The 21913-nt window shown below is 43.3% G+C and overlaps 2 protein-coding genes and 1 long non-coding RNA gene across 8 annotated transcripts in view; 2 read left to right on the top strand and 1 right to left on the bottom strand.

Annotated features, from left to right (window-relative positions):
* The first annotated feature begins 1964 nt into the window (after positions 1-1964).
* Positions 1965-3322, top strand: LOC134223841 (uncharacterized). Its single transcript, XR_009982746.1, has 3 exons — positions 1965-2175; positions 2235-2872; positions 2976-3322. It is a non-coding gene; the product is annotated as an uncharacterized LOC134223841 (long non-coding RNA).
* A 1256-nt stretch (positions 3323-4578) lies between these two features.
* Positions 4579-5653, bottom strand: LOC134221756 (RNA-binding protein spenito-like). Its single transcript, XM_062700942.1, has 3 exons — positions 5628-5653; positions 5448-5579; positions 4579-5416 (listed from the first exon to the last, which is right to left on the bottom strand). The coding sequence occupies exons 1-3, from the start codon at positions 5651-5653 to the stop codon at positions 4579-4581; spliced, it is 996 nt and encodes a 331-aa protein (XP_062556926.1).
* A 3626-nt stretch (positions 5654-9279) lies between these two features.
* Positions 9280-21913, top strand: part of LOC134225254 (uncharacterized) — a 29636-nt gene continuing 17002 nt past the window's right edge. Inside the window, exons 1-3 of one of the 6 annotated variants that reach the window (XM_062705174.1) lie at positions 9280-9518; positions 9912-10062; positions 10143-10300. In XM_062705174.1, coding sequence (XP_062561158.1) covers positions 9999-10062; positions 10143-10300 — 222 coding nt within the window. In that variant the 5' untranslated portion in view covers positions 9280-9518; positions 9912-9998. Of the gene's footprint in view, positions 9635-9669; positions 10063-10142; positions 10301-21913 lie in introns of all 6 variants that reach the window. The other 5 variants (XM_062705173.1, XM_062705169.1, XM_062705171.1 and 2 more) reach the window with 5 other exon arrangements.

Here is a 21913-nt window from a genome sequence, read left to right as displayed (position 1 = left end):
ACGTACCCGGATGGGCGAGATGATCCTCGAGCTGAAGCAGGGCGTCTCGCAAAAGGGCGCCGCCTACAAGAAGTTGGCGAAGGAAGTCCTAGGCGAGACGGTCAAGGTGAGGGCACTCACGACGGAGGTGAATCTAAGGGTTAAAGACCTGGACGAGATCACCGAAGTCGAAGAGCTCGTCACGGCACTGCGGCGACAGTGTGAAGTGGAGACGCCCACCGCAGCCGTTCGGCTACGGAAAGGTCCGGCAGGGACGCAGGTAGCATTGGTTTGGCTATCTGCAGCGGACGCCTCCAAGGTAGTCAAGTTAGGGAGCGTCAAGGTGGGATGGTCGGTATGCCCTGTGGGCATATACGAGCAACCCGAAGTTTGCTTCAAGTGCCTGAACCAGGGCACAAGCAATGGGACTGCAAAGGCCCTGACAGAAGCAATCTCTGCCGACGCTGCGGATTGGAGGGACATAAGGCACAATGCTGCACGAACCCTCCCAATTGTTTGATTTGTTCCAGCAAAGCTGTGAACAGCAAGCACCCCATGGGGGTCTGATGTGCCCGGCGTTTGAGCGTGCTGCAAAATCACAGTGCAGGTAACGCAGCTGGCTTGCTCGGCCTCGCCCGAGTGTTTGGTGTGCGCAGGTTTAAAGGAAACGGCGGAACACGTGTTGTTCGTGTGCTAACGTTTTCGCGCAATGCGTGACCACATGCTTGCCACATGTGGTCTGGACACTACCCCGGACAACCTAGTTCGGAGGATGTGTAAAGATGAAGTTGGCTGGAACGCCGTTTTATCGGCTGTCGCCCAAATCGTTTCGGAGCTACACAAAAGGTGGCGCGTGGACTCAAGGATGGCTAGTTCAGGCGCAAATAAGAGGTGGTCCAAGGGATCGGAGTCGGCTTCATGGGTCATACCGGTGGTCATGCTCTGTGGTCGAACTCGATCCTTTTATCGAACAAGTGGCCGCGCGAAGAACAACATGGTATCGTCGCTTTCGCGGCGTCGGTCAACCGGACGGGTTCCGAGCCCGAGGACGGAAAGGGGTCCTCGTCAAGGCTGGGGCAGGCGTAGGCACCGCGTCGGCAAGTCCCTCTGTGTGCTGGCGAATAGGCCCTATCGCAGAAAGGTCAATTTAGGGTGCACGCGGCATCATCATTCTTGATACCAGTCGTGCAGAGGGAAGCAGGCGCGAAGTCGACCCTTCCCACCTTCCGAGGACATAGGGCGTGGTAAGGCCACCTGGAAAGCCGGCAACGCGCTGGCACGATACCATGGTGTTCTTCTAAAAAAGCGAGTTACAATGTTCGGTGCTGCAAGGACACGCAGCTAACCTCGAGGGTGCGTTGTGCACTGCCCCCCTTTGAAGCATTACTTTCTGGTTGTACCGAAAGGACTATGGGCTTGGCGGCAATGGAAACGGTTGTTGGAGTTGATCCCTAACCCCGCACTTCATGGACAACCCAGGATGTCTGTTGAGCAGATTCCCCCTCCATTGTTTAGGAAGAAAAAAAAGGCCCTATCAAAGCGACCGTGTGCATGGCATGGGGAGTGTCCCGACTTCGGTAGGGTAGTACGTGTGCTGTTTCAGCAGAGAGCGAGTGATCTGCTTGTGTTGAGGCAGTAGTGTCATAGTGCGTCACCACTATTGTCACCTCGTAGCACGGCAGAAGTTTGAGTGTGGACTGCGCTGAGGCAGGAGTGACGTAGCGTAGTATCGTGGATGGGACCCTACATACCGCTATTGGCACCTGGAGGCATGCCAGTGGAGTGTTAGGGGAACACCCAAATAAAACTCACATGGGGCGAGTCACATTTGGAGAAGCTGCTTCGATGGCAGGGTGGTAGCATTGACGAATACATAGACGGAGTGGTGGCCATTTTTTCGGGCACCACTATATACCCCTGGGGAGTGACGGATTACAATTATTACAATCACTCGACCATTGAGAAGCCCCTCAATTCGAATCACGTCAGTTTGACAACAGTTGTCACTTCCATTTTTGTTTACCTCCTGTTTCTGATTCAATCGAGACGAGTGGACCAGCGAGAGAAGCGAAGAAATTGATTGCGGGAAACCTGATGCACCGAAAATTTTATGAGGGTCGGACCGAGACAAACGAATTCCTGCTTCTGTACCAAAAAGGACTATCGTGCCGGATAAGGCTCCCAGAGCTGGACTAGGTAAGTTTTTTTAGATCGTCAATAAAGTAATTTAGAATAAAAAACTTTTCTTTAAATAGGCTTTAATAAAGAGAAACCGGAAGCAGCTGTTGATCGACGCAAACCTAAATATAAGGTGGCATACTCCGACGGGCTTGTTTTGGAACCAATAAAGGGATTCAGGAATACAACATTTGCTTTACTACGACTACCGATGCAGAAGATTATGAGAACGCCGGCGCTCAGATCCTCCAAAGAAGCAAAATGGGAATATTGTCTCGCCAAATTCGGAAACTCGTTGAGAGCAGAAAATTAGTGAAACAGCTAATGAAAACAATATTCGCTAGATGTGCTCAATTTTGCGGCCATTTTCCTGTACTGATGTTTAGGCTACACCAGATCCCGATTATATGCTTAACACATGGCCACTCCGATCATCATCCTCACGCATCATTGCACACCGCTGGGCATCATCATCAATCGCCAGTGTTTTTTCGCATCAGTGTCGGTCGGTACTGCTGTCAAAAAAATCAGCTCGCCTCGCACGGTTTGTACCGTTTGTACCGCGTTCGCACCCAGGATCTTTCGATTCGATATTCGCGGTACACCAGCCCAAAAGGACTAATTGCTGAAACGATCATCGATCTAGGATAACCAGCCAAAAAGCTGTTTACAAAGACGGGTGGTTCGGATGCAGAACTCATGAGGAATCGTTTCTGTAAGTATTTTTCAACCCAGTCGGCATCGAATTTTATGTAGCCACCGGAACCGTATATACATTCTGATAAAAGTAAAAAATTGGTATGTCGGATCCATTCCAGCCATCGGAATTCCATTACTGGTTCCGAACACGAAAACCGCTTCACTCCATCGCCAGCGTCCTCGATCACCGTGACAGAAAAGTGCGGGTAGGAAGCACCTCTCCATTTCGTCAGCTGAACCAAACACCGCCGCCTGCGGAACAGCAACGGATCAAAGTGACTGAAAACTATTTAAGTACAGTGCCTCGGATCGACAAAGAGGCTTTACAAAATCAACAAGAACCGTCACAATTCCTCTGGCAACCATTTGCAGCATCGGACAGCGAAGATTTAACAAAGAAGGTAGCGTTTTTTCCACCCTCTGACTCAAGGAATCGATGCTGGAGAACGATCGTCATCAGAGCAGCAGGAACTAAGGAATTAAGTACTCTCCATTTAATTCCACTATTTAATTTTCGATATCTTTTCAGATACGTATTTCGACCACAACTGTGGTCGAAATACGTATCTGAAAAGATATCGAAAATTAAATAGTGGAATTAAATGGAGAGTACTTAATTCGTCTTAGACGGTTGAATACATTCCACTAAAAGAGCTTTATATATTTTTCCTATAATTTATTATTTAATCAGATTAAATAGCCTACTCATATTACATTTATTGTAATAAATATCAGTACATAAGTCTTCTCTGTTCAACTCGGTCCATGGCTCCACGGTCGCCAACCACGCATGCAACGGAGGGTCTGCAAATCGTTTGCCAAATTCCATTTTGGATACACAGATGTTGTCAAATATTTATAAACGGTGCTGATTATTGTAAGAATTCGATGTTTAGTTACGTTAAAGATTTTCGTTCGTATCAAAGATCAATTTCCGAACCCACTTGTCACCAGGGATAGCACCGATCATTTTTAAGTTATGGAGCTGTTCATAAATTACAAAACGCTGTTGGGGGAGGAGGTCAAGTCGAGTGTTACGATTCGTACAAAAATATTAAACCTTCCATACAAAAAGTGTTACGTGGGAGAGAGTAAGGTAGGGGGTCCAAAATCGCCAAATTTAGCGTTACGTAATTTTTGGAGGAACATGGATATAGGTCACACACATTTATTAATCACGTTGAACAAAAATAATTATTCTTTTAACCCCAAATGCATTTTAAAACCGATTAATTTTTACTTCTCTTGATAGCGAAGCCAATTAGAGAAAAGTCAAGAGTAAGTTTTCATCAACGGATACCATCTTCAAAATGCAAACTTCAGGTTCATCAAAATCAACATAACCAGCAACAACATTAGAGGCATCTATATCGTGCTTCTTCCAAACTTCACTAGGAGTTGCACAGCGATAGCAAATTTGATTTCTAACATTTCGTCTGCCGTTCGGCTTTGCGAATCCAGCATGACGACGACTCAAATGTGCACAATTAGGACATCATTATGCAGCACAACGAGGACGATCATTATGACGACTCTATGCAGCACAACCGTAACGACAACGATGACCATGACGACGACTCAAATGTGCACAATTAAGACATCATTATACAACACGGACAGGAGACTCTATGGACCACGACCGTGACGACGACGCCAATGTTCACAACCACATCATTGGGCAACACAAACAGGACGACTCAAATGTTCACAATTAGGACATCATTATGCAGCACAACGAGAACGATCATTATGACAACTGTATGGACCACGACCGTGACGACGAACATGAGCATGACGACGACGCCAATGTTCACAACCAGGACCGGTTGCTTCCGTTTCCTTATTGAGTAAGGATATAACGCCGGCCGCTTCTTTCTGCTTCAGGTAGGACACGAGATTACGCAGTGGACGGGTCTGAACGCTGGCATCATCCGACGATGCAACCGATGACGTCGATCCCGGCAGGCCGAGGAAGATTGCGTGCGACGATGACGTCGATATGCGCTTCTGCACATCTTCCAACTTGGGTTGATCGAGGCGTAGTCGCTGAGTAATACGAAGGTGGTGTTTACCTTCCTCGTCCTTCATCAGGCTGTCCACTATTTCGTTGTCTCCGTCCGTTAGGTGCAACTTGGCGGGAAATAGTGAACTCTTCAAAATCAGTGCCCCTTGCCAGACTATGGTAGATTTCCGTGCCACTTCTGGTAACGTTCTTGCATTCGATAACATGCCATTCCTACGAGAAGACGAATCTGAATCCGAATCAGCCGGACTGCGTCGCCTCGGTAAACGGGAGCGAGATCTATCGATTCCTGGTTCACGTGATCCAGAACGACGGCGTGAATCATATTCGCCATCGGCTCCTGATCGACGCCATCCATCATTGTCCCCGTGGTGCGGTGGGCCATCACGATGAAAACCGCCACGGAAACCACCACGTCCGCGGAATCCTCCACGGCCGCGGAACGGTCTTCCACCATAGCCGTACGATGAATTTTCCTCGTATGATGCACCGCCTTCCGGATATTCGTAGTCGGGGCCGCGACGATACTCACCGCCTTCCTCCACTGCGCTTTGAGAACGATGGTGATGTTCCGTTATCAGCAAAATCGATACGAATACGACGATCCGGTGCCCCTAACGGGAATCCACGCATTTGCTTCACAGCAGCCGTAGCAGCATCAATAGAATCGTACAGAATGTACGCCTGGGTTGGGTGTCCCCTATGTTATATTCGATCTTTTTGATGGCACCAAAACGGTCGAACTCACGCTCCAACTGAGTAACCGAAGTCCATGCGCCAAGACCACCAACCCAAATTCTGGTCGTCGGAGTAGCTTTACCGTATCCTATCTTGCACTGGAACCATGTCCAATGTTTGGTAACGAACAATTAAAAGCAAAAGCATTTCCAGTTCCTGCCGAAACGAACCGAAACTACGTTGCAAGGTGAGGGAGAAAAACAAACAGACAAACTGTCAAAACGTCAAAAGGGGAAAGTCAGCGCTCGTAAAATATTTATGTAATTCGTCACCCACGAGGGGTATTTTCTTCAAAATGAAGAAGAAGACATGGTGCCCGATTTTCTGATGGCTTTGTACCGGACATTTCGGTCTATGTATTCGTCAATGGTGGTAGTGGTTTGAATCCACACACCCTCAGTGAGGCACAAGTGGTGCACGGGGAGTGCCCCTACTTCGGTAGGGTAGCCCGTGGTCTGTTTCGGCAGAAGAGTGAGTGATCGACCTGTGCTTGGGAAGGACTGTCATAGCGGGTAACTACTGTCGTCATCCCAAGGCATGGCTGAAGTTTGTGAATAGACTACACATGCTGAGGTAGGAGTGTCTTAGCGTAGTAAATATATGTAGGCCCAGACAGTTACCGCTAGACTCCACGAGACATGGCAGTGGAGTGTTAGAGTGAGCATCCAAGTAAGTATCAAATGGTGTGAATGTGTATATTAAGTACAGCCTATCCTGCAGAAGTAATGCTGGAAAGCTGTCCCGGGGTGAAATTAGGGTTGGAGCCCAAGGAGGGTTTAGCGGGTGAGAGTCCCACACTCTCGTACACTGCCATGTGGTAGTTTTGCAACTACTACGCTTGTACTGGGTCAGTGCATAATGCATTACTCCTTGTAAAAACAAGTTTTTTCTTGAAATTAAAATTTCTATCTATCCTATCTATCCAACACGGCTTTAAAAGGACGCAGGTGTGCATCGGGAAAAAGGGGTAATACGGAATTTATTATAATAATTATCGAGTTAAATATTAGAAAGCAATTTTGATACTAATTACTCTTTATCGTTATATTAATTCTCATAAATCACGTAATCTGAATAGGCTATTAGACACATTTGCGCGAAGGTGGATGTGGGTTCATCATAATTCTAGCACTTTTTATAATAATACAGTGTTGACCCTATTTTGTCACTCCCCGATTTTGTCTATCCCCATATTTTATCACGTTTTAGACCGGATTTTGTCACCGAAAAAAAATTTGCAAATTTTAGTCGCTATTTTTGTTTTCTAAAAAATACCGCAATCAACAACTATTTTCATGAAATAACTTTTACCGCTTTTGAATTATTATGAATGACTTCTGAGCACCTATGAAGGATTCTGTAAGCATTTTCATCATGAAATAACGGGTAAGGGGAAATAACGATAAACGAATTAATATTTGTGAAATAAATTAAAAAATCGAAAATAATCAATTTTTCGATATCGTCACATGCCGGAAGCATGCTTTTAACTGATGGGCCTTCAAGAAGGTTTGCAATCGAAATGTAAACCAGCGAAAGTAATTAAAAATAGTCGGACAGGTATATTACCTGATATTACCTCTCTTACTCGATTATCGAATAAGGACAGAATATGGAATTTAGAAAATTTAGGTTCCACGGAAATCTGTTTCGTTGATAAAGCAGTGTGGTTTTTTCTTTAAATGAAAATTAAAGGCTATTTATTTACCTCCGATTATCTTTCTATTATCAATACAGTAGAAAATCGAATTAGCCGCTAGTGAAGTTCGATTTTTCTCACAATCCATACATTAAATCTAATTCCGGAAGTGGTGCGCTGGTTATGACCAAATGAAAACAACGCACCACTTCCGAAGGTTTAGCGTACGGATTGTGAGAAAAATCCAACATCGCTCATCGCCCATTTCGGTTTTCTACTGAATTGATATTACCACCAAAATAAAGTTATTTTTTTAGTACAAAGAGCATAAGGAATTTTAAATTCAAGGCTTTTTCAGAAAATTTATAACAGTCAATTTTTCGTGACGTTTCGACGCTTTTTTGTGACAGATTTTACCCTGTTAAAATTAAGATTTTTTTTACAATTTTAAATCAAATTTCAGTTTCCTTTGTAGGTGAGCAGAGTGCAAATTGATGCATCAGAACCCAAATTACTGCCAGTTTGGGAATATATGTCTAAACACTCTTCATTGTTATCAATTAAACTAATTGTTAGTCAAAAACTTATTTTTCGCCAAACTATAATCATACCAAATATTGATGATTTCTGGTAGTCTGACCCTTATAGATTCGAAAACTACTGAACCGGCGTGAAAAAGACCCCCCTCCCATACAAATGAAAAATAAATTTCTGCATAACTCGACAAATAATCAAGCAAATAGGATCAATTTGGCATGTGGAGGTTTTTTAAGGCAATAAATATATCTATGATGGTTTGATACCCCTCCCCGATCTAAAGGAAGGGGTTCCCATATACAATTGAGACACAAATTTTGAAAATAATCAAATTTTGGCAAGACGAAGTTTACCGGGATAGCTAGTATAACATAAATAATTATGATTATTTTATGACTCATACAGTGAACTAAGTTTCTCAGCCTAACCGGAGTCGTGCTGAATTGATAAACATAGCCGAGGGTATTTTCAAAAGATATTTTAGTTACTAGATGAAGCTTGTCGCTTCGGTTCCCTTTGTTCTGCTGTCCGGAACATGTTGGATACCAAGCTGTCAAATCGTATGGATTTTCCTTCTTTGACATTTAGCTCCCCTATCCTCGCCAGCAAAAGAAGTTCCGGGCAGCGACGACAGCGACAATCTTTATCTAGTAACTAAAATATCTTTTGTATTTTCCCTTGGTACTGGTCCTGGTGCCCTATGTCTGACATGAAATACTACAAGTCGTTGCAATAATGTTTAAACCTTAAGTCCCAATCCTAATCTCCAAGGAGTTCTAAAAAATCATGTTACCATCACAGAACACTCACTTTCCTCGTAACGTAGAGTGTCACACATTGAGCATTATTTCTAGAAATTCCAACTTCAATCGAAATCAGCTCTGCACCGGTTATGGTCAGCATGGTTGTTAGCATTGAGAAATTTTGGAAAAGATAGAAAAAAAATAATGCAATTCTCGTCTGTCAAAGTTATACACAAACTATGTTATACACGCGTAATATACTGACCACAGTATCGTAAAATTATCAAGTTAAGTTACGTTAAATTATGGAACTACGCTAATTATTGAGTTGATTCATCTTTATCCTAACACAATCAACTTTTTGGACTCCCATCTAATTACAGCAACGCCTAACATGCTATAGTTTTTTTTTAAATTTACGCATTTCAAAGTTTTCAATACACTGCTGCTAATACACTGGCACTGTTAATAACATTTTAAACGCATTTTCAAATATGCTTCTCATACTTCACCATGTTGAAAATACCAATGCTTTGATGTGATACCAATAATTCTCGCCGTTTCCACCAATAACGAGGGTGGCTTAAAATAAAATATTGCAGGCACTTTATCCACCAGATAGCAGCACCGCGGTTTCGTCAAAGCGATTGTCATATATGACAAGTAAACTTTTTCGGTCGCCTGACGGGGGGAGGATCTGCTGAACGACCACATGTGTGCTATCTGACTCGACCTGGATTATTTACATTTACACATTGGAAGCAGTCATCAGTTTGTTTTTCTCGACATTTTTGGCCTCTGCGTTGTTTCTTTCTAGAGGCATTGATTGAAATTTCATTGTCAGTTGCTTGGTGAAAGAGCAAAAAAAAACTTCTACGTTTAAATGCCTAGTTAAGATAATATTAATAATGATTATAGTGAAGCTGTACCGACTATTTGTTTCGTGAAGATTAATACGAGCACTAATGGTCAATAAACAGTTGTAAGTGATTTAGTGCGAAGGATAATCAAAATACCTATCAGCAACGTAGTTTCCCATAGAAGTTAGATTGGCGAAAGAGTAAGAAGTTGAGGAAGGGTGGAGACTGTCGAAATCAAGTATTTTTTTGCATTATAATATTATTGCGATCTAGTTTGATTTTCATATTCAATTAGGCTTTCAGTGAATTACTTACAAAATGTAGGTGAAAACATTCTGGTTATCAAATATTGATAGGGAAAAGTTTAGAGCGTTTTCTGCCGTGTAGAAAAGCCGTCTGGGCATTCCGTGATAAACTGAGATCCGGTGTGATGCTGATTAGTGTGAATTATTTCTAAACGAAAAAAGAGTGCATCGGACATTAGAGGCGCATAATATTATTGGAAATCCTTGTAGGTTGTATGCTCAAAAAATATTGCAAAGGGCTAATTAAGTTGATTACGTGGGCATAGCACATAAAGCAGAAAGAAACTGGGAGGAAAGATGTCAGCCTTTTTCATGCATCTATTGATCACGTCTGTGCTGCTGCTGATGGCGACCCGAAATGGTGAGTCACAAACAGTTTACCGATAAAGAACCATCGTATATACTTTATTTTCTTCACCATATGCTCGATACTATCGATAGCAATGTCAAAATATACCATCGATTTGAAATCCTCCGGCTCGGTGGTGCTCGGTGGAACGATGGAGTTCTATGCAACAATTCTGACTGATGGAAAACCGATTGATGATGCGTACCAAGTAGAGTGGAAGGACAACATAAACCCGCCGAATAAGCAGGAGGTGAGCAATTTAGATTACCGTCAACAATTTAGATTACCGTAATCCGGGCGAACTTTGATCGCCGGGGTATCATTGATCAGTTTAACCATTTGCAAGAAATGAATAAATTGTTATTTTCTATTAATACAAGTACTTATTGTGAGTTAGGTATCTTATTCTTAACTAAATTTGATGCTGAATAATATAATTTTCGCTTGAATTTGCATTTATTTTTCGCCAGAATTTGAATAATAAGATCAACATTATTTTTTAACTCACAGCAAGCTGCAAAAAAAAAACACTCAAAACAAATATAATAAGAAAAAAAAGTTTGTACCTATAATTGTGTGATAAGTAGTCTTATTTTCTTGATTGATCCAGGTTGATCCATACTTTTTAATTGTTGAATAATCCCACTAAGTGATGGTGATGCCTTTCTCGATACAGTCGATGCACTTCGCCTTAGTGTAAGGCATTCCAACTCTACTTGTCAATCTTGTCATAAGACGAGTATGTACTGTAGTGATACTGTAGACATTCAAATCTCATTCAAATAATTCATGCTTTAATTTCGTATCTCCGATTATTATTTTAACACAATCCGTTACTACTACAATCCCGCTCACCTCTACTCTTTTCTATAATTCTATTTGGTTTAAAAAATCGCAAAACAACACTTTGTTGAATTTTCAATTCTCTGTCATGTTACTTTTCTAGTCCCAAGAACATCGATCAAACAACAAAATCAGAAAATCTTCAACCATCGTTCTTTTTCATTGCTTTTCATATTATTTTTGTGGCTCTACGTCTATCTCAGGAAAAGGCCAACTGTTTCCTTTCTTTCTTTCGTTCTTTCTTTCTTTCTTGTTTTTGTCCTTGTACTCTGTCCATCACTACCAAAGTTCAAAACTCTGTTTTCTTTTTTTCAGATCATCTTGTACTCTTGCTTCTCCGTCTATTTCCACCGGAGAGCATTTCTCAATTTCTTTCATCGCATTTTTCTGTTTTTCTATTTTCTCCTTTTTTTATCATCTTGTACCTTTGCTCCTCCGTCTATTTCCACCGGAGAGCATTTCTTATCTCTTTTTCTTACTCCTCCTACTTTCTCTCTTTTACACAAAAAAATACCGCGAATTATGGCCAGCTACCAACCGCGCCATGTCGGGGCCGAGCGAATATCCTTAGGACATCCGTCGAATATCTGGATTATCATGGGCTGTGTACTCACAACTATGCTCTGACAGCACGAGTAGCTCTAGTGATACATATAAGATGTACCCAATATTCGAATTAGTATCGTCTCGTTCTTTGTTTTGTTCTGTCAATCGAGTTCATATTCGTGTACTAATGGGCGCCTACTATTCGAACGCCGATTGCTTCGATTTAGAAATTCAAATCTCATTCAAATAATTCATGCTTTAATTTCGTATCTCCGATTATTATTTTAACACAATCCGTTACATTCGCAAACCTAGTCGATAAAGTACGGGAACTCGAAGCGTTAAGAATCAACGAGGAGTTCTTCAAGCAGAGCAACAATAAACCGGACTCGGCTTTCATTGCTCAAGTGAACGCCGGATATGTTACCAATAACCGAAATTCGAATTCACGTTACAACAAACGAGGAAGATTCCAGCATATTAGCTCGCGTAGAAGAGATGACCGATACAATCCGGTCCGAGGATTCAGTATTCTAATCTTGAAACGGAAGCACGTTTTAATCAGATTTGTAAATTTCGACAAATTGCAAAAAAAAGTGAACTTATTTAGCCGAAAATGGATGGACGAAAACACCACATTCATGTCGGGGCCGAGCGAATATCCTTAGGACATCCGTCGAATATCTGAATTATCATGGGCTGTGTACTCACAACTATGCTCTGACAGAACGAGTAGCTCTAGTGATACATATAAGATGTACCCAATATTCGAATTAGTATCGTCTCGTTCTTTGTTTTGTTCTTGCAATCGAGTTCATATTCGTGTACTAATGGGCGCCTACTATTCGAACGCCGATTGCTTCGATTTAGAAATTCAAATCTCATTCAAATAATTCATGCTTTAATTTCGTATCTCCGATTATTATTTTAACACAATCCGTTACTACTACATGTACTATTCCATTTAATTCCACGACTGTGGAATTAAATGGAATAGTAAATACACACACGTCTTATGACCAGTACAAACTTTCCACTAATTGCTTAAAATAATTTATATAATATAATTGCTCACCTTTTTGCCTTTCTTGTACTACAAAGTTGTACCGAAAGGCTGTATGATCGCTCCAAAAACGAACTTTTGATAGAGATATTATATACCAATCGACCCAGTTCGACAAACTGAGGCGGTGTCTGTATGTGTACAAATTTTGTAGACACACTTTTGGGAACTTAGAATTGTCAGAATTACAAGTTCCATTCGATAAGGAATGCTGACCCATTGTTTGCTACTGAAAATTGCCCAGATCTGACAATGGGATCAGAAGTTATGGCCACTCATTCATATTTTTTTTTAGTTTTTTTTTAACGAGAAAGGCACCAACACCGCTAGGTGGATTAACCAGGGTTTCTTTTTGTCTGTTCGGATGTGCCACTGCGACTAGTTATTAGATCTATTGTAGCATTACCCGTATCCTTAGTGTATAAGTGCATGTCGAATAACTCCAGTGCTATTGAGAAGCAATGCAGTATCGGTTTCGATACTTTTCTCATAAGCTTCATAAAGAAAAAAAAGTATTGTCGGCGTAGCACCAACTTTGAATTCGGAAGTCGGGACTTCCGAACCGAACTTTCTTCCGAAGTTTTATCTGTCAAACTAATTGATGCGTTGTTTAGCGCATCTTAAGGCGAATCTTACGCACTACTTTCGAAGTTGGGTAAGTTGCCTGTATCTGGAGAAAAATCCAACTTCGGTATAAAAAGCGTACTAACTTTGTTCCGGATAGACAATATAATGACAAGATCCCACTATTTAGACCCTTCGCTGAGTGTTATCTCATTAAATACGCGGCCTTATCAATCATAATAATCATGAGAAAACCAAAACATTAATACTGTTATTTGGCCACGCATCCGAGCCCTGTCCATGTCTTGCTTCTAGAATATTATCAGTAAAGCACCAAACCCGGGATTTAGCTCTATCTACAAGAAGATTTCAATCTAGAGAATTAGTTGCGTAACAAGAATTACCGTGTGTTCCTCGAACTACTAATGCTTACCAGTTAATGAAAAGTTAGTACGTCTGCTAGAAAAGTTGCCCAAGTCCAGGTGTGGAACGCTAAACAGCCCTGACACGACGGCCCTCCGACGAGACAGGAGGTTTGCGCAGGCCCAATAAGCCACCTTTAAAAACAACCATTACGAACAACATAGAAGATAATACGACTCGATACAATCGGCAACGACCTAGGCGACGAATAAAGGATCACGATTGGAAGCTTGGAACATGGAACTGCAAGTCGCTAGGCTTCGCAAGTTGCGACAGGATAATCTACGATGAATTACATCCCCGCAACTTCGACGTCGTAGCGCTGCAGGAAATCTGCTGGACATGACAGAAAGTGTGGAAAAGCGAGCATCGAGTGGCTACCTTCTACCAAAGCTGTGGTACCACCAACGAGCTGGGAACCGGCTTCATAGTGCTGGGAAAGATGCACCAACGCGTGATTGGGTGGCAGCCAATCAACGCAAGAACGTGCAAGCTGAGGATAAAAGGCCAATGCTTCAACAATCATCAACGTGCACAGCCCACACGACGGGAGACCCGACGAAGATAAAGGAGCGTTCTATGCACAGCTGGACCAGACATACGATGGTATAGAAATGTATAGACCAGTCATCGGACCGGATAGTCTGCATACCGTATCGAACGACAACAGCCAACGATACATAAACTTTGCAGCCTCCCGCGGAATGGTTGTCCGAAGCACTTTCTTCCCCCGCAAGAATAACCACAATGCCACCTAATCAAGAAACGGAAAACCAAATCGACTGTAAATTCTTCTCCGACATCACGAATGTACGCACTTACCGCAGTGCGAATATTGAATCCGAGCACTACCTCGTTGCAGTATGTCTGCGCTCAAAATTCTCGACGGTATACAACACGCGTCGGAGTCGTCCGCCGAGGCTAACCATTGGGCGGCTACAAGACGGTAGACTAGCCCAAGACTAGGGGAGCTAGGCGTAGCGTCTCTTGAAGATGGCTGGAGAGATTTTCGATCCGCCATTGGAAGCACCGCAACCGCTGCACTAGGCACGGTGCTCCCGGATCAGAGAAACGGTGTGGTATGACGGCGAATGTGAGCGGTTGGTTGAGGAGAATAATGCAGCATGGGCAAGATTGCTGCAACACCGCACGAGGACGAACGAGGTACGGTATAATATAAACGTGCACGGAACACGATTTTTTTGGAGGAGAAAGCACCAGCAGGAAGATCGAGAACGTGAAGAGACGGACAACTGTATCGCGCTTATAACGCACGAAAGTTTTATGAGAAGTTGAACCGTTCACGTAAGGGCCACGTGCCACAGCCCGATATGTGTAAGTACATAAACGGGAACCTTCTTACAAACGAGCGTGAGGTGATCCGAAGGTGGCGGCAGCACTACGAAGAGCACCTCAATGGCGATATTGCAGACAACGATGGCGATATGGTAATGAACCTAGGAGCACGTGCGTAGGACATGCGACTTCCGGCTCCGAATATCCAGGAAAACCAGGAGGAGATCGGTCGGCTGACCAACTACCAGGAGAGCTGTTTAAACACGGTGGTGAGGCACTGGCTAGAGCCCTGCACTGGGTAATTACCAAGGTCAAGGTTTGGGAGGATGAGATTCTGCCGCAGGATTTGATGGAAGGTGTCGTGTGTCCCATCTACAGAAAGGGCGATAAGCTGGATTGTAGCAACTACCGCGCAATCACATTGCTGAACGCCGCCTTCAAGGTACTCTCCCAAATTTTATGCTGCCGACTAACGCCAATTGCAAGGGAGTTCGTGGGGCAGTACCAGGCGGGATTATTAGCTCTACCACAGACCAGGTGTTCGCCGTACCCAGTCAACCACATATTGTATATGAAAGAGAAATTTTATCGCATATGATGCTATTTATTATCACAATCGTTCATTGTAGGTATATGGTAACCTATATCATTCGCAATACGTATCAAAATGTTGACTGGGTACGCCAGGTATTGCAGAAATGCCGCGAATACAACGTGCCCACACATCATCTATTCAAATCTACTTCAAAGCCGCATATAATACAATCGATCGGGACCAGCTATGACAGCTAATGCACGAAAACGGATTTCCGGATAAACTGATATGGTTGATCAAGGCGACGATGGATCGGGTGATGGGCGTAGTTCGAGTTTCAGAGGCATTCTCGAGTCCCTTCGAAACGCGCAGAGAGTTGCGGTAAGGTGATGGTCTTTCGTGTCTGCTATTCAACATCGCTTTGGAGGGGGTAATACGAAGGGCAGGGATTGATACGAGTGGTACGATTTTCACGAAGTCCGTCCAGTTATTTGGTTTCGCCGACGTCATTAATATCATGGCACGTAACTTTGAGAGGATGGAGGAAGCCTACATCAGACTGGAAAGCGAAGCTAAACGGATTGGACTAGTCATCGATACGTCAATGACGAAGTACATGATAGGAAGAGGCTCGAGAGAGGTCAATGTAAGCCACCCACCATGAGTTTCTATCGGTGTTGACGAAATCGAGGTGGTTGAAGAATTCGTGTACTTGGGCTCACTGGTGACCGCCGATAACGTTACCAGCAGAGAAATTCCGAGACGCGTCATGGCAAGAAATCGTACGTACTTTGGACTCCGCAAAACGCTTCTATCGAATGAAGTTCTCCGCCGTACCAAACTGACTAGCTACAAAACGCTTATTAGACCGGTAGTTCTACGGACACGAGACCTGGACGATGCACTGGGAGTTTTCGAAAGGAAAGTGCTCCGTACCATCTATGGTGGCGTGCAGATAGCGGACGGTACGTGGATTAGACGAATGAACCACGAGTTGCATCAGCTGTTGGGAGAACCATCCATCGTTCACACCGCGAAAATCGGAAGACTGCAGTGGGCCAGAATGTCGGACAGTAATCCGGTGAAAATGGTTCTCGACAACGATCCGACGGGAACAAGAAGGCGAGGTGCATAGCAGGCAAGTTGGATCGATTAGGTGGAGGACGATTTGCGGACCCACCACAGACTGCTTGGTTGGCGACGTGCAGCCATGGACCGAGCTGTATGGAGAAGACTTTCATGAGCAGCACAGGCCACTCCGGCCTAATAAATAAAAAAAGTTGTTTCTGCTGCATATAGTTAAGCCTCAAACAAGAAAAAAAAGGATCTTAGTAGTCAGAGACATTGGACGGCTTTTTTTAAGTGCGATGATGTCACTTTTCAATATTTTTTTTTTTGAATTAATAAAATGAAAAGTTACAAAAAAAGGATCAAGGAGGTGAGCCCGGTGCTGGTCGTCATCACTGCCGCCATTTAACAGAAGCATTGAAGACATTTATCGATCGAAGGAAGTTCTTGGTCAAGATTATGCTTCAGCTTCCAAGTCCCCACACTGCTGATCGACACAAGATCGTTGGTATTCGATTCGAAGTCGTAACATGAAAGCGATGGGAGGAATTGGAGCATTCCGATGAGCAGAACATTGCACGCGATGGTGGCAAGGGTCGTTGCGCCAGCGGCAGAGAGATGCACTTCTTTTCGGTATCCGGACGGAATGATTGGATAAGGAATGGTAATTGTTGTAAGTCCATTCTCGATTTGGTGAGTACATTTTTTTTTCTATCACCGTCCTTCCTTTCACCATATTTTGTGTTATACAGTCCTAATATTCATTACGTTAGATCTACCATAGTTCGGTGTTCAGTATTACCAACAATCAATATGAAACTGCCGATTTTTTCATGGTTCCTGTTTCATAGGCTTTGAACGATCCTCGGTACCCAGAAATGTCATTTCAGAACGTTGTTCGTAATTTATGAACGGCCTTTAGAACAAGATTTAGCACTGTCGTCTAGGTAACACTTTCGTTATTTATTTTGATTTTTCATCCAACAATTGAAGAAAATGAAAATCAACTATCGTGGAAATGGATAAGGAAAAACTTAATAACTAATATTTTTGTAATTGTCCCGGATTTAATTATATATTTTTATTTTTTAGCTACATTATTGTTCTATCATCGGTGCATCCAATATGCCAGTATTTTCGACCGTAGAGGATAACGTAACAATTTTCTCAATCATGTAAACCGAATGCCAATTTCTCGGTAGTCCTACTGATTCTTCAGTAGTTTTTCGATTCACAGACGAACGATCCAAATCTACAGATTTGTCAAAATTCTTACCGAAAGTTGAAGTCGGTTGAAGTATTGGAAACCTCCTAACCTGTCGCACACTACCAGATAACACTTATTTTTAGTCGAGTTTTTAGTGTACATGCATCGCAGCTCGTCTGGCTCTCCATCCTATTTGAGATTCTCCTTATCAAACAATTCCTGCCCCAATCCGTTACAAACGGCCCACATTATGAGAATTTCTCGGCAATCTCTCAGCACATGCATATACAAGTGGCTCTTCGCCGATGCTGGTATAGCGTTCCTCGATACTTTACCTTTGGGCAATGATGTTTCAATCCGGAGCATCTCCGGGACGGACAAAAGGAATATGTTTATTATTTGGATCTTAGCATGTTCGATTGTCTGAATACTGACTGATACTTCAAATCTATTGATTGTTTTGAGATTTTGTGGATGTATGATATTGTAGCACTCCTCAATTTAAAAATTGATGATACAGCTTGTTATGGAACCTGATTTGTTTTTTCTAACGATACTCTGCTTACATATTTTATCCATCCATAAAAAAAAACAAAAAACTTCATAAATTAATTATTTTTGCATATAATGTTGAAGATTACCTTTTTATAGGGGCTACTCTAGTCGATATCAATATCAACAAATAGACTACTCAGCTGCCAATCAGAAGGTGGCTAGATTTGAATCCAGGATGAAGTCAGTCAGTAACTTTGGAAGTACTTAGTGAATAATAAGCTGTGATGTGTCAATGCCCCTGTTAGGGATATGTTAACAGTAAAAATCGTTAACAGTTAACCACGGATCAGAGAAACGACTGGTATGACGGCGAATGTGAGCAGTTAGTAGAAGAGAAGAATGCAGCATGGGCGAGATTGCTGCAACACCGCACGAGGGCGAACGAGGCACGATATAAACAGGCGCGGAACAGACAAAACTCGATTTTCCGGAGAAAAAAGCGTCAGCAGGAAAATCGAGACCGTGAAGAGACGGAGCAACTGTACCGCGCTAATAACACACGAAAGTTCTATGAGAAGTTGAACCGTTCACGTAAGGGCCACGTGCCACAGCCCGATATGTGTAAGGACATAAACGGGAACCTTATTACGAACGAGCGTGAGGTGATCCAAAGGTGGCGGCAGCACTACGAAGAGCACCTGAATGGCGATGTGGCAGACGAAGATGGCGGTATGGTGATGGACCTGGGGGAACGCGCGCAGGACATAATTCTACCGGCTCCGGATCTCCAAGAAATCCAGGAGGAGATTGGCCGGCTGAAGAACAACAAAGCCCCTGGGGTTGACCAACTACCAGGAGAGCTATTTAAACACGGTGGTGAGGCACTGGCTAGAGCGCTGCACTGGGTCATTACCAAGATTTGGGAGGAAGAAGTTTTGCCGCAGGAGTGGATGGAAGGTGTCGTGTGTCCCATCTACAAAAGGGGCGATAAGCTGGATTGCAGCAACTACCGCGCAATCACATTGCTGAACGCCGCCTACAAGGTACTCTCCCAAATTTTATGCCGTCGACTAGCACCAATTGCAAGGGAGTTCGTGGGGCAGTACCAGGCGGGTTTTATGGGCGAACGCTCCACCACGGACCAGGTGTTCGCCATTCGCCAAGTACTGCAGAAGTGCCGCGAATACAACGTGCCCACACATCATCTATTCATCGACTTCAAAGCCGCATATGATACAATCGATCGGGACCAGCTATGGCAACTTATGCACGAAAACGGATTTCCGGATAAACTGACACGGTTGATCAAAGCGACGATGGATCGGGTGATGTGCGTAGTTCGAGTTTCAGGGGCATTCTCGAGTCCCTTCGAAACCCGCAGAGGGTTACGGCAAGGTGATGGTCTTTCGTGTCTGCTATTCAACATCGCTTTGAAAGGGGAATACGAAGAGCAAGGATTAACACGAGTGGTACAATTTTCAATAAGTCCGTCCAGCTATTTGGCTTCGCCGACGACATAGATATTATGGCACGTAACTTTGAGAAGATGGAGGAAGCCTACATCAGACTGAAGAGGGAAGCCAAGCGGATCGGACTAGTCATCAACACGTCGAAGACGAAGTACATGATAGGAAGAGGTTCAAGAGAAGACAATGTGAGCCACCCACCGCGAGTTGGCATCGGTGGTGACGAAATCGAGGTGGTAGAAGAATTTGTGTACTTGGGCTCACTGGTGACTGCCGAAAATGATACCAGCAGAGAAATTCGGAGACGTATAGTGGCTGGAAATCGTACATACTTTGGACTCCGCAAGACGCTCCGATCGAATAGAGTTCGCCGCCGTACCAAACTGACAATCTACAAAACGCTCATTAGACCGGTAGTCCTCTACGGACACGAGACCTGGACGATGCTCGTGGAGGACCAACGCGCACTCGGAGTTTTCGAAAGGAAAGTGCTGCGTACCATCTATGGTGGGGTGCAGATGGCGGACGGTACGTGGAGGAGGCGAATGAACCACGAGTTGCATCAGCTGTTGGGAGAACCATCCATCGTTCACACCGCGAAAATCGGACGACTGCGGTGGGCCGGGCACGTAGCCAGAATGTCGGACAATAACCCGGTGAAAATGATTCTCGACAACGATCCGACGGGTACAAGAAGGCGAGGTGCGCAGCGGGCAAGGTGGATCGATCAGGTGGAAGATGACTTGCGGACCCTCCGTAGACTGCGTGGCTGGCGACGGGTAGCCATGGACCGAGCCGAATGGAGAAGACTCTTATATACCGCACAGGCCACTTCGGCCTTAGTCTGAATAAATAATAATAATAATGGATCACAAAAATGTTGATTCCTGATCGGTTACTTATATAAGGATGTATGATTAACTGTCCTGAAAGTGCTTGTATTGGATTTTCCAACATGATGATGACTAGCCATACATTTGATACGATTTATTCCATTTCCTTCCGATTACTACCGATATATCGAAAAATCACATAGGTATGTGGTTCTGCATGACTTCTTTGGAAGCACAAGATATATTCGAGCGTTTTTCAGAAATATCTCCAAAATCCATTATGTAGGTAATAGGCTGCTATTGAGATTCGATTTTAATTCGTTCAATTGCAGTGTTGTTGCTTTTGTTGCTTAGTCAATCATTACCTAGTTGTTTGCGGTAAATATTTTCTCAAATAGCGACAACAAGTAACACGCTAGGGCATGGAGAACATGTAAGACAAAAATTTAGTCATAGCGAAGCGAGTATTAGACAAATAGCTCAGAGCAATCGAAATATAAGTCGCACACTGAAACTAACTTGCCCCTCCTAGGAGTAGCATCCAATGTGTAATTGACGTTAGGAACTGGTCAGGTTTAGCGCATCAACTGGTGGCATCAACGTCCCTTGGATTGTTAATTGAAAAATGTCACTACGGATTAGATACAAAATGTCGGATAATTGCAGCGTATTTCAGTGACTAGCAAATCCACAGTACTCAAATTCGCTGAAGGGTAAAATGGATGTCCGTTTCTGAAGGAAAGGACCAGGTGGGTAGAGAATGGCGATTTCAAGCCCGTTTATTTATCTAATACGTATGGTTTTTGCCTACGGACAAGACGAATTGTTTGTAAGTTTGTTCGTAGCAAGTTGTGAACGACCAAAATACCCGATTATTTAGAAACGGGGATAGTCGAGCCTTATCAGTGTTACGGTTAACGACCGTCACAGGGTGGATACAACTCCGATTGGTTTAGGTAATAAGATACACATATATTATAATTGATTAACTATAGCTAATATTCTTCATCAATTGGAAAAAAAATCTTGTATTATAAAGAAAATATTATTTTAAATTTTAATTTGAATGGTATAACACTATAATGTGATACTCCTCGAATGCTTGAATGCTTTAAAATACCGTTCAACTCTATGGAAACAAAAAGTGAGATACGACAACACGGAAGCCAATGATAATTACTGTCAAAGGATGCAGAGAACTGGGGATGCGGAAAAAAGTCAGTAGCAGGGGAGTCGGAATTAGTCTATTCACCAAGGTACTGGTGTCCGTAGAAGATAAAAATTGCCGTAACAAATTCCGGGACGTTACCGCGTGAAAATTGAAATTCGTTGATACCCTCGTAGCCGGAAGTGAAGTGTTGTTCCAGTTTCAAAATTACTGCACACGATTTGCCTGTAACCAGCGAGTACCATTCGCCAATTTCGCTAGGTCACACGTCACATGACCGCTGGACGCCAGTTTTCGAGGTCAGGTTGTGTGGTTTTGGGCCCGCTTGCTGGAATCCGAACTGATGCGTTTAGCGT

This window comes from Armigeres subalbatus, chromosome 3 (genome assembly GCF_024139115.2).
Source record: "Armigeres subalbatus isolate Guangzhou_Male chromosome 3, GZ_Asu_2, whole genome shotgun sequence".
Classification (NCBI taxonomy): domain Eukaryota; kingdom Metazoa; phylum Arthropoda; class Insecta; order Diptera; family Culicidae; genus Armigeres; species Armigeres subalbatus.
The sequence above is the reverse complement of the archived record's forward strand: the minus strand, read 5'-3'. Positions and strand labels throughout refer to the sequence as shown.